Source organism: Brachyistius frenatus, unplaced genomic scaffold, assembly GCF_029030835.1.
Source record: "Brachyistius frenatus isolate BFR_SWC_R1_liver_20210118 unplaced genomic scaffold, ASM2903083v1 Contig_64, whole genome shotgun sequence".
Classification (NCBI taxonomy): Eukaryota; Metazoa; Chordata; class Actinopteri; family Embiotocidae; genus Brachyistius; species Brachyistius frenatus.
Window position 1 is genome coordinate 118,667 of NW_027210663.1, and position 13,817 is coordinate 132,483.

Consider the following 13,817-nt stretch of genomic DNA (forward strand, 5'->3'; position numbering starts at 1 on the left):
AGAAGCATCGGAGGCAAATCTGGCGAGTAATGGGGGGGGGGGGGGGGCGCGACGATTGTGTTGTTGAGGGCGAGAAACTTGGGTGTTTTTAACGCGTCGTGAGCGGATGTTGAAGAACCAAAGTGAGATCGCGCCACGGTTCAGGTCATTTTCACTTCATGTTTTTCCTTACATGCCTCATGAATTTGTCAAGGTGCAGAGCTTTGGGAATGCCAAAGAAAACCCAACTGGGTTGCGCACCTGACGTGACGCGTCTTTTTGTTTTAGGGATTTGGAAACACAAACATCACTCAAAAAGCCTCTCGGGGCTCATTACCTCATTTGCCGTAAGCTTCCTGAAGCATCCTGTGGGTCTCTGTTGACTTTGGCCAGAGTTTGACTCAAAATGTGACGTGTGCTCTCCGGTCATGTCCACAGAGAAGTGGCAGACGTGCTCACAAATACGCGCGTAACTTGCGTACTAACTTGAATCAAGCGGCGAAATTTGTAATACTCACCCATTAGGAGCATACCTTCCTCCTGCTCCGTGCATGTTGGCGTGCAACAGGAGCAGCCTCTGAACTTATCCACACTCAGAAGTCATCCACGAAGCGCTTCCCAAACATCCTCGTAAAGTAACAAGAAACAAAACGCATTGAAGTGAAGAGAAACTTTTAAGAATTGAGAAAAGCAAGTCAGTTTTCCCTTACAGCTCTATTAGTCATTTAATTTGTCATGAAACAAAGCAAATAAGATTCATATGCTTTTCGAAGAAAATTGCAGCATTGCTAATACAACATTACAGGCTAAAGACATATTTGACATATTTATCATATTTCTCAAACACCAGCAACGGTTTCTGCATGTGCCTAGTGCTACTCTATAGTGATTGAACTAGAAGTCGATTATAGTCGAGACGAATTGTTAAAAATAGTGCATCGCATACAAAGTTTACAGGCATCAGTGCGGACCTCCATCCCTCGTACGGAGAGATGCACGGCCAGCTTTTTAAGTGATGTGAATTTGACTGATGCCCGTGCAGTCCCATATTTACGGGAGCTGTGATGAGGTAGAATGAAACCTGCCTCTTCCGTACTGCGCTGAGCAGCTTGGTCCAGACTTTTGCACACAAAGTGAGTAAATATTTGCCTTAGTATACAACATAACCACCCCCCTCCCCCCGCTGCCAACACACACACACACACACACACACACACACACACACACACACACACACACACACACACACACACACACACACACACACACACACACACACACACACACCAGGGACCAGGGAGAATGCAAAGCACTCCTCCAAAGCCTCTAATACCAATTCCTGATTGGATCGGCTTGGGACTGTTGTTGGCTTATGGTGCCCAGATCTCCTGTAGGGAATAATTAAAACTCAGTCACTCCTTCGGGGGATCGACTGGGCTTGTGCTGAGAGCCTGAGCTGCTAAGGAATGCAAATGTGGACCCACCATGACTGAAGGGGTAAAAAAAAAAAAAATATATATATATATATATATATATATATATATAAAGAACATCTAAACCACCTTGCTAGGAAAGTGCCCACTCACAGCCCCCTTTTGCACCAAATGAATATATGACGACCTACATTCCAAAACAACACATCCTCATTCACTCTGGCAAATATTACCAACATAGTTAATTATTTATCAAAAATTGACATAATTTTGTCAAATTCTTAAGGACATCCTTTTCTTTCCTGTTGTATTTTTCTTTCTGATCATGTTCTCTGGGAATGAGACTCTTCATATGATTACAAATCAGACTATTGACATCCAATATACTGAATACAGACTGCTTTTCTAGGACGTTTGTTTTCATAATCTTGTCAATTTAAAAAGAAGCCTTTAAATTGTGAGGCAAATATGTGCAAAAATCCTCACCCTCGTACAATATAAACACATCTATAATTTTAGACAGCTTCTGTTAAGTTTTCTCCTAAATCAACTAAAATACGACATAAAAATAAAGACCAGTGTCGATGTGTGAAATCACACTAAATGTACTGGATGCCAGCTAAGGCTCGCTTTTAACGTTTTCTACTCCACCGTTCTTAACATCCACGAGCATTTTCTACACACAAACAGTGACCTTACAAAAAAAAACATTGGGACGTGAAAATGACTACTTCATCCACCCGTTTCAACACATAAGGCATCTTGAAACTAACCTGTGGATGTTTTCATTTGATAAGGCTAAAATAAGGTAAAAAACAAAAATTGTCTGATTTGTCAAATTCTTTACAGTAGATATCAATATTCCCTGCGTATGTTTGCATGATGGGGACTTTCTGACACTTGGGTGATAGGAGAGGTCATCGGATTTGTAACATTACTGCTCAGACAGCTTTTATATTTTAACACGGACACTTTTCTTTTTTTTTAAGCCACAAAATGTGGTTAACCTGCAATTAAAACAACAAAACAGCAGCTTTGTGTACCTGAGGAACCAGAGAGAAATCGAACACGCGATCAACTGAGGAAAGTTTTAACATACATAACGAGACAACGGGTACATACTTGGCACGATTCTCTAAACTGCCCTATAAGAATATCTTTCTCCGTATGCCAATAACAACTAGAACATATAACCATTACTAGTTGTTGAAGCGCGGTATATTTTTTTTCCCTCTGAAGTCGACGTGGAGTTACCGTGCATTGCATCACACATTAGCCCTTACTACAAGGCTGAGAAAGTGTCCCTTCTATACAACTCTAATCACCTTGGAGATGATTATCCAGAGCAAAGCATACAACAGAGGCCCGTTTTGCGTTACATCACATTGATCCCCTTCCCACAGACATGAAATCCTATACAAATGTCACATGGGATTACAAATCTAGCCTAGTACGTGCGCAAGGGGCTTTCACGTGGCTTTTTGCCCTTGCCTGGGAACGCAGTAATGCCATGGAGAAACAGGAAAGGTCCCTCTGAGGTGACACATTTACAGATTGCTAATACTGTTTAACGTTTTGAATCTTGCCAGCAGTTACAATGGCGCTACAACTATCACTGTAACACCACTGATCACTTTATTGTTACTCTAATGATATTTAACGAATGTTTTAACCCGTGTTATTGTGTTCTGGGAAGCTGTGGGATTCTACATTCAGCATTTCACAACACGGTTATAATACGTCACTAGAAAGAAAGCACTGTAAATACACAACAGGTCTTTTAATCCTCAATTCCCAAGGCTGGAGGAGGACATAAGAAACATGCTCACCGACATGAGTAGGCATTCATACATGGCCTTAATCCATACAGATTGCCTTTCTCGCTCTTAATCTGAGAAGACAATTTTTGTTCCACAGGTTGGAGGACAGACGTATCGGGAAGCACCTTCAGCTCGCTCACCATCCTCTATGTGCATAGCATTATTTCCTACAGCCCTGCATTGAGGGAGACCAGCCTGGCCTCTAGTATAAATGGATGCTGATTGTAATTTCGGCATTAGGTTATTGCATAAGGCAGTTATGGATACAATAAAAATTTAACAAGATTGGGTTTCCCAAATGTACAAGATATCAGTTATCTACTTTTGACACAGAGAGGGCAGGGACCAAACCACTCGGCTTCTTTCAGCTCTTGAAACGTGTCTGCTCACATATGTGGTTGAATTTCCTGAAATCAGAATAAAAAAAAAAAAGGAAAACAAAAACATAAATTGCTTGTAGCAGGTAAAAGCACCAAAACAAAGAGATGAGACGACCTGAACCATCTCGCACAAACCCTCTGACTGTGGACACAAGGAACTGTAGGGCACAGTTTATACAAGGACTCCTTCTAGTGGTAGAATGAGTGAATAATATGCACCCAGTGTCTCACGTCTGCCATGTTTGTCCAGAGCCAGAAATATTTCCAACAGACTTATGACTCTTCCAAAAAAAAAATTAAAACCAATTGTTGGTGTCTATCCAAGTTGTGGCTTTTTAAAATAAGTGTCTAATCAAACTCAGAAGTCTATCTGAAATAGCATAGAAAAACTGTATGCCGTTCCAAAGGATGTGACAATGTGATAAGAATTGCATTTAATAAACATTATTTATGCATTTATAATAACATATATATATATATATATATATATATATATATATATAAAAAAAATAGTATTGATTGCATGCAGGCCCACTGCATCATAACAATAATAATGTAAGATGGGTTTGCGCTTTACAATGGTCAGCAGCAATATTGTTACGTTAAAATACACAGCTACCGATGAGCACAAATTCTAAACGACATTACTTGATGCAAAACAGAAGCGGTACACAATAATACTAATGACGCTAATCCACAGAAAAACATGGCGTCAGCGATTAAGCTTCATTGTCGTCAGTAAAACCTGCAGTTCTGCCACGTAGCCACTGGGGAGCAGCTATCTGAGCCTAAGCGAGTTTAAGTTTTGTATCCGAGAAGACTTACATTGCATGATGTGCCTTCACCTGCGTACGACAGTTGCGTCCCCAGTAACAGTCGGGACGAGATGTTGCAGCAGCTGAGGACAGAACATTGAGTTAAGTTATTACGGGGATATCACATTTGTATGGAGCAGTAAAAAGTGACATCTTTAAAAAAAAAAAAAAAAAAACAGCACAAATGCTTTTGTCCCTGTAAATTAAAATAATATTGCAGTTTTCTGACCTGGCAGTTCGGATGGAGGGATGTTCTGTCTGTACTTGTAAGCCAGCTCCTTGAACGCTCGCAGGCCGCAGCAGTGGCAAAGGATGGTGTTTGCAGAGATGCGACAATCTGACCCGAGATAAGTTGGAGCATGACTGAGTATTACCGCTCTCTTTTCAGATGACAGTAGATTTTTTTTTTTAAAGAATTGTCCAAATGTATGTGCATCGACGCTCAGCACTCTGTGATTCAGGTGTCTGATCTGAGGGCTCACCTGTCAGAAAGTAGTTTCCCTGCTGCAAACCCTGCAAAGATTCTCGGAGCAGATCTTTCCACGACTTCCCCTGGCTGGACAAGTAGTTCTGGTGGAAGGATGGAAACGAAAGCATATAAGCATCATAATACGAATTTGAACTATCTTCAGTTAGAGGCTTTAGTTGGTACAGTTGACATTTGCAATTTGGAGATTTTATTTAGCTTAAAGAAGCAAAAGCAGATTCCAAATGTCTTAGAGCAGAGGTGTCCACATTCTTCCATATGAAGGGCCAAAGATTTATCTGGATGAAGGGCCACGGGCCAAAAATAAAATGTTATACGTGAAATTAGATTTCATTAAAGTGTGATATATTTTACAAAAAATATTCTAAAATGAAAATAAAATTTCGGGAATAATTTAAACTACATAGAAATGGTGAGCTTTCACAAAATATTGGACATGAAGTCCATCTTACCTGGAGGACGACCGATTCGTAGTTATTGCTGTTGAGCACTCCGTCCAGACATTTGTCCGTCAGATTGAGCTCTAAAAAAAAACACAAAAAAAAACAGAGAGTGGATTTTAACTGCCACTTTAGCAAACGGAACAAAACTTCACAGCTCAAAATAACAATATCAAATATTATCTAAAAAGCAAAATGACAATTGTTTTAGGGCTGTAGCTTCAGGTCCTTCGGCTGAACCGTTGTGGTTTAGCTACAAGAGCTTTGTTAGCTGCAGTCTACTTTATTCTCTACTGCTAAAATAAAGGTTTCTACCTCATTAAACAAACATAACAGAGTCTCTTCTGCAACACTGTGCATGCAGCTTTTAATGTATGCAAGTAGCTTCAATGAAATGTAAAACCTATCGTTACTAAATTTGGACTGAAAGTTGGATAACTCAAAAGATGATGCACACTTAGGGATTTTGCATCATACAGGCCTTGGTTTCATTCATTTTACAATCCGCTGAAGAATGCACATTTGTGGGAATCATTTAGTGCTGATAATGTGAGGACAACAATCCAGAAAAATACAGATATTGTATTTGGACACTGATTAGGAATCAGCTCCTTCAATTAAAGACTATTGGGGCTGTATTGCATACATACCACTGAATTGAGCCAGACAGCCCTGACAGCCAATCCTTTGGCAACCCCAGTACATATGACAGAAAGGTCGCTGGCACAGCACACCTGCCAACACACAGCACATCATGCATTTAAGGCGTATAATGGAGTTTCTACAACAATCTATCCATACACAGGTTTTTACATGGACTTTATACCACAGAGGATGTATATTAAATGTGTCTTTACGCTGAATGGCAGCAATGACTGGCTTATATCATCTATGAATTTTAGTTTCCTATAAAAACTCCCTTCTATTTCACTGTAATTACATCCAAATGTCAGAGTGACAGTATAATTTAAACCAACCACGTTCAGTAAACACAGACATTACGTTTCTGCAGGGGGACTAACAGGTGTTTAGATCACTCACATTGTTGAGCAATAACCTGCTGGTTGTTGAGCTCGGCCCGTCTGTCTGGCATCGGCTGGAGGCAGCAGGTGCAGATGAGATGGCAGCCCTGAGGGGGGCAGCGGTACTCCTGAGGTGCTGCAGAGATTTGTCAGACGTGAAAATCTCAATGAGAAGCGGGAGCAACTTCACAGTTGTGGCAAAGTGGCCTACCAGACGCATTTCCCAATTAAAGAACACAGAACGCTATAATTCTTGTTTATTGTTTTGGTAGCTAAATGAATTATCTGCTGTACTCCGCAATTTGCTACAGAATGACAACTTGAGTTAATAATCTTCCTATCTAGTCTACACTTCTGTATAATCACCTGAGGCAATATCGGAGGATGTTGAGGGCTGCTCCCCTGTGGGCTTTGCCGCCGCTGCCTCCTCCTCCTCAGTTGCTGGTTTGGGTGGTGGAGGTGTCGGCGGGAGAGTCGACAGACTAGGGAGCCAGTAGTTTGAACTTGAAGCAAACAGAACTTGGCTGATGTCCCTCCTGTAGCCAGGACACTGTCTGCACATCACCACAGGCGGACTGAGGACAACAAACGCAAAGGAAAATCAACACAACAATATTTCGTTTTATATTTACTTTGAGTTCATTCTTATGCAACACACTAAACATATTTTATACTTTGTTTCCTGAAATTCATTAACAAAATCTATCAAGTAAAATTTGTCAACTTTTTTTTTTTTTTTAACAAGTTTCTGAATTAATGTTGGCAGTCAACCATTAAAATGTCTCTCTAGATGTTTGCCAGAGAGCCTCTCTCTTCTCTAACTAAACCCAGAATATGAACAGTATTGTAGAGAACTGAATCTAGCTTCGCAAAGGAAATCTGTGGTAATTGGTTGGAGAGCAGGAACAAAAGAGAGCGAGGCTCGGTGACAGCCAGAGGAAATAATAACTGGCTTTACTGTGAAGAGTCCGACCAGGGTAACACAGACACTGCGCCTTAAATATTAATGTTGCGATAGACTACAACGACATAGTACTGTGGTTGCTGTAAACAAAGATGGCCACAACTGAAGCCTCAAAAAGCTTAAAAGCTCAAAAGTTAAAATGCATGACAAAACGTTCTCACAAAAATCAAATGACTAAAATTTGACTAAAACTAAAATCACTTTCATAAAAGGACAAAAATAAAAAAAAAATCAGGTGGCAAAGTGAGTGCTGACTTTCTGCAAGTACAGCCAGACATTTCACCTGAAGTCTGAGGAGTCACTGTCATTGTCAGAGAGCTCAAAGAGGTAATCTGAACTGCCCTCCTCGTCGGAGAAAGAGCGCTCTACTTTTGGCTGCAACATGTCCTGAGTTATCTTGTTACGGCTGTCCATGCTCTTCAGGTCCTCCTCACTGCGGCACTTTTCTGTTGGACAGGAAGAGACACAGGATTAACACCACCTCGGAAATGAAGTAAAGCAGATCATATCATCTCTGTCTAATGGCCACAGAAGCTATTAAAACTATCTTTATCTGCACAAACCCGGGTGCTGGATGAGGTAGGCCTCCACCAGGTTGTTGAGGATGTGGTTCTTACGAATCCTCTCCACAGGGCAGCGGCAGGTGGGGCAAAGAGAAGAGCGCTCCATCCAGCCCGAGTAGCAGGCAGCACAGAAGACATGCATGCACGGCTGCAAGCTGACACAGAAACAAGAGACTGAATTAAAACACACTCACTACCTGCATTTGATTAACATGCAAAGTGGCTGACAAGACCACAAAAAAGGCGTTTGAAGGCCCCGACCTCGGATCTGTGTGGATGCCACGGCCCTTGAGATCTTACCTGACACAGTCGTGCAGCAGGTCCTGGCAGATAACACACGTCAGGGTTTCCTCCATCTTGTCCGTCTTAGTCCCTTCCACCGGTGGTTTAGACAAAACATTCCCAAGATTTCCTTTAGTTGAACCGACCACTTCTGTACTGGACGTGTGTGGCAAGCCCAAATCATAATCTTTATCTGTAGAAAACAAGAACTGAATATCAGACCCTTTATTGTGTCTGAGCTTAAGGCTGGTTTGGCCTACAAAACTTCCTGGGCCCCGCTAAAAACCACCAGGCTAAAAAGACGGTTTCAGGGTTTGAACAAAAGTCTGGCTTGGTAAGACATAAAATCGAATATGAAGCAGTTAAAAACAAGAAAACAACTAACCGACTTCAGTTTTCCTCCTCTTGGTTTCTGGCTCCAGGTTGTCTGTGTCTTTTTCCTTTGTCAAGGCTGCATCTTTAGCTTTGCCTGACAGGATGGAGGAAGAACACATCTGGGTCAAATAATACTTCACGCTGCTTGTTTACATGCCCACCGATGATTGAAGAATTTAGTTGGGAAGGTTTAGACTAGGGATGGGTCAGATAACACACAATGCAAATAGGCGATTCAAAAATGTCACATCGAAATATAAACAATATTGCAATGTACAGCAGCAACACACACGACTACAGGGGAATGGCACAGCAATAATCAGAGCAACAAGTGCATACAAAACATAGAACCTGCGATTTTCAAGACTAAAGAAAGTCAGGTGGGGATCTCAAACGAAAACCAGGCGAAGCAGAAGTGTCCTTACGGTAAACACCACAGCTGAGGACAGTAGATAGTCAACAGTTGGACATATTTTATACAATACAGTCTGCATTGAGGTGATGTTGTTTTAAAGTGCAGTAGTCAGAGAGTTCCTTTAAGAAGAGTCACAGCAGCTCAGCCTCTGTGTGCGCTCCTCTAACATCCTGTGAATTAACCAGCTATCACACAGTCACAACAACACAGGGGCTGCCTGTACACAGCCGACCACACCACTACTCTTATATACTTTAATAATTACCCTGCGATATCATGATCTTATGTTAAGATCACATCAACCACATGAAAAATGTTAATTTAACATAGCAACCTATGTGCCTTCAAAGAAATTAGGGGAAAATGGAAATATGCTTAACAATCAATTTCTCTCCAATAGCCGTTTGTTAGATATGAAATAACCGCCAAGAGCCGCTCAGCTTAGCACAAAGACTGAAAACAAGGGGAAACAGCAGGATTTTCTCTGTCCAAAGGTTACAAAATCTGCTTGGCAGCATCTCTACCTACTTAACACACTATATTTGGGTTTGTTTCTCGGTGAAAAGACATGTCGCCTTGTGGCGTTACAGAGATTTAAGCATATTCACTACTTCCGGATCAGAAGTTACTTCCTGGAGTTTCGTCATCCCCAGGAAGTAACAAGACAGCCGGCGGAGAGAGCCGGAAGTCCCAGCTCACAGCAACAAAATACTGAGGAACATGATCACAAAAGGGTCCTCACACCAAACGAACTCAAACATGCTCCAGTTAATCGACATAATTTAATAAACCCTCAATGTAAATGTATAAAATGTAACAGATAAAATTAATTTTTCAGAACGCAAGATGAAGAAAAATGCTTAAAGTTCTCGCCACAATGGACCCCCCCCCCTCTTAGAAATGTGCAAATAAAGAACCTACCAGAGGCAGCGGAGACTGTTGTTGCCATCAGACTTGAAGAGGAAGGCCTCTCGATACAGAACTGTGACGCAGAAGTGGAGGGCTGAGGTTCCTCCTGAGCTGGAGCCCGAGGAGCCTTTGTGAGCATCACGGGCTCCACAGAGAGGGACATCTCTGAAGCTGGAACAAGACGAGGCCTGTGGGCTGACCGCTCCATGTCTGAGGTTCAGATACAGAGTGGGAAGTTACGAAGGAGGCACAACATAAATAAATAAAAGTTGCTGCATTGCAGAAAGGAGTCGTGGGGAGTTACATGACCACTCACCGGAACTGTCTTGCGAAACGGCTTGGTCCATTTTGATTGAGTGGTAAACATAGGCGATGTCTACAGGGGGATAGGGGGAGATGCTGTTTGTCTTTCCTTCTTATAAATTCATATTTGCACTTTATTGTTGTTATGATTCACAAAATGAGCAACTCACTTTGTTCCGGCTCACTTTTCCTGCACACAAAGTAGATGACGTCGCCGTTTTGCAGCATGTGAGTTTGGTTCTTGACCAGTTTGGACATGTTGATCACTGTGCCGTTAGTGCTGCAGACAAACAAGCAGGCAATTGGACGTTTAGCTATGAAGTCCAAACATACGTGTCTATTTTCTGAAAGGACAAGTATAAAATAATACATATGCACATAGCTGAGTGGCTCTAAAAATCCAAGCGTAGTCCAAACATTTTCAATTTATTTTCACATACTGTCCATTTATTTGAATTTCTAACCTACAATGCACCGCAGAACTTTGATATTATTCAGCTTGGTCAACAAGCACATGATTCATGCAGTGTTTTGTACTGCAGTAGATGAACATTCAGCAGCTAACAGTACCTCATGTCTTCAAGCCACACCAGCCCTGATCTTTCATCTTTCACAATCTTGCAGTGCTCCCCTGAGACGAGTTTATTGGCCGGAAAGGACAGATAACATCCTGGAAACAAAATATTAAAACACCACAATAAAAAAACAAACACAAAATAGACCTCATAATATTCAGCCAATAGGCACTCAATTTTACTGGGTTTTTTTTTTTAGTGTCACTTCTGAGGGATCATAGCAGCAAAGTGTTTTACAACACTAATTTGTTCCAAAACAAAGTTAGCAGTTCTGGCTAATGGGAAAATACATTTCAACATCTTAAGCCTATTTGTCGTAGATAAATACCTTGAAATGTAAACCTCGAATCTGAAATTGTGTTGCCATGGCATTTTTAAACCTTTCATCGGCCAGACATAAGCCGCCCAATTAAGCCTAGTAGCTTTGCATTGCAAAAAATGTAGACCTAAAAAGCTCTCTACAACAAAGAAGACACAGGGGGAAATATAGCCCTAACCTTTTCTTAAGCAAAATCCCATACAAAAAAAAAAAGAAAAAAAAAAGAATCTACTTAATATTCTGCACACATGTTCTCAATGGACATCTTTTGTTCTCATCACAAGGGGCTGTCTTAAGTTTGGTGCACTAAAGAAAGCTTTGTGTTTTTCGAGGGGGAGGTTTTAAAGGCTCCAGACACTTGCAGCGATGTCTAACCCACTACCACCAGGATTGTCTTTTGTTAATGTGCATCACCACATTTAGGGCGTTTTAAAACAGGATAAAAAAAAAAAAAAAAAAAAAAACATTCACCACATTTTTTTTTTTGGTTATAACTTCAGACAAAATCCTTGTGTGAAACATGCAAACTAACCTACCTTTTTTTCTGCCAACTGTGCATTCCCTGCTGAAAAGCAGGACAGTTTCGCTGGAGTCCACTCTGACTAACTTCCCCCACGGTCGTCCTTTTCTGGATCTGTCCATGGCCCGATGTTTTTTCTAAGAAATGACAAGAAAAAAAAAACAAGTTTAGAAAGGCTTACCCAAGTAGTAAGTTATCCCTCTTAAGACTTCCTATGGCAGCAAATAAGAAAGTGAAATTAACTGACGGTTTTGCATATGGCGATAATACACATAAAACCAACTAATACAATGCCTGACATTTAAAAAAAAAGACACTCAAATTTTAGGCAGACATGTTATTAACTGTTCAGAAATAAACCCAGACAGACATTTTTTATTATTATTATTATTATTCCGGATTTAATCAGAAAAAAAAACCCCATTTTGCATTCATTTCATCGTTTCGTTTTTAAGCCCAACGGTTCTCTTCTTCAGCCGCTTTTTAAACTTTGAATTTGAATTTGATTTTTTTTTAACTCTAGCGGTGTTGAATGTCATATTTATGTACGCCGAGTTCACAAGCAAGCTTTGAAGATTCACAAAAACAATGATAAGCGATGTCGGGCTGAATTGCATCCTGCCGAACAGGCGAGGCGAAACTAAAACCGAAAGAATTTCTCATGAAGTTTGGTGGAGAGATTTTTAGGTGGTGGTGATGATGATGATGATGATGATGGTGGTGGTGGAGGAGGGACACCCGGTGTTTGTGAGCTTCCTAACTATCTGGCGTTGAACTATTAGTCGACTTTGTTCTGTGACAAGTTGAGGGGAGGAAAAACGTTTAAGTTATTTCAGCTGTCAACAATCTGCGAGGTGAAATGTTTCAGAGGAAAAACAACAACAACAAAAAAAAAGTCGTCCCGGCTGAACGTGAACAACTTCGGTCAACAACAACACGGAGCTAACACGGACGCTAGCATTAGCAGCCCGACAACACTGAGCGTCCGAGACTAAAACGATCACATCAACAACAACAACAAAATGTCCGTATCGTTGATTTTTTTTGTTTGTTTGTTTGTTTTTCTCCCCTCGTGTCTGACACGTTTACTTTACCGTCCGAAGCTTAGTTTGTTGTCCCTGTAGCTCTGTGTAAAACGGCTCCTCCTGCTCATGTTCCAGCTTAGCTTCAAGGGGCAAGACGGCACTTCCTGCCGAGCTCGAAGTTGACGCTGCGCCGTCATCAGCTGATGGAGGAGGGGCGGTGTGAGTTCGGCTCTGAAACGTGCACGTTTGTGTGTGCGTGTGCGTGTGCGCTGTGACAAGTCGTCTTGCAAGGTCCGTTTTCCAGATGTGCAAACGTGCCCTGAACGAAGCACGCGTTTTGACGTTGTGGCTGTGGTGCGTGCAGATTAAGCGGCAGTTCACGCTGGGAAATTAAGGAAGTGTGTTTCCAGTTTATATTATATTTGCGTGATGTGGAACAAAATACACGTTTTGCATTTTGCAGGAGAGCCCGCAGAAAACGCAACTGCGTTCGTGAAAGTCATGCAAACTGCACATTTATGGCAATATAACAAAGTTTTATTCTGTAATCATTAACACGATTTAAGAATGAACACGTCAGCTGACGAGTGGTGATGGGCTCCTGTGGTCTCCTTGGTGCACTAAGCTGGAGTGTTTGTCACCAAGCCACCAGTAATCCCATGAGGTACAAAGGTCTTCATGAGGTCCGGCAGCTCTCTCATGGGGACGCCTCTCTCATCCATCATTGGGGTAAGAACATGTTCCAGGTGCAGCCATATTTCAGACGCGTCTGCCTCAATGTAGTCCAAAACCTCAGGGGTTTCCTGAAGACGCCTCTGGTACTGCGGGGGTGGGCAGTTTCCTGGCCACAATGAGAAACCACCTCTTATTCTTTGTGTGAGTCACAATGAAGGAAAGCGCTGATGCAATGTTCAAGTCCACCTCGCACCACGGCCTCTTGGGTCATCCAGGGGAGGCACACTGTCATCATCGTGTCCTTCTTCATTCGCAGAGCAGTCGAGCTGATGCACACCTAAGTCGGTCGTCCTGACTTTGTTCTGTCAGGTTTACTGCTGGCTCCAGCTCCGGTGCTCAGTCTTCAGTGTATTCTGACTCCTCCACAAAGTCTGCATACTCAGAGGAAGACAGCCCCGCTGCTCCATCTCTGCCTGGAACCGAATTCCTCCTTCGAAGCAACATCTGACTGCTTCT

At 41.8% G+C, this 13,817-nt stretch overlaps 1 protein-coding gene across 1 annotated transcript; it reads right to left on the reverse strand.

Moving 5' to 3' along the window:
- Positions 1-444: 444 nt before the first annotated feature.
- chfr (checkpoint with forkhead and ring finger domains, E3 ubiquitin protein ligase) lies at positions 445-12,781 on the reverse strand. Its single transcript, XM_069706612.1, has 18 exons — positions 12,696-12,781; positions 11,618-11,738; positions 10,758-10,857; positions 10,358-10,467; positions 10,201-10,260; positions 9,897-10,094; positions 8,571-8,654; positions 8,204-8,378; positions 7,904-8,058; positions 7,624-7,786; positions 6,743-6,951; positions 6,396-6,512; positions 6,005-6,088; positions 5,367-5,437; positions 4,910-4,997; positions 4,657-4,764; positions 4,438-4,510; positions 445-3,639 (listed from the first exon to the last, which is right to left on the reverse strand). Exons 2-18 carry the CDS (start codon positions 11,721-11,723, stop codon positions 3,597-3,599), a joined length of 1,944 nt encoding a protein of 647 aa, XP_069562713.1. The 5' UTR covers positions 11,724-11,738; positions 12,696-12,781; the 3' UTR covers positions 445-3,596.
- Between the last annotated feature and the right edge of the window lie 1,036 nt (positions 12,782-13,817).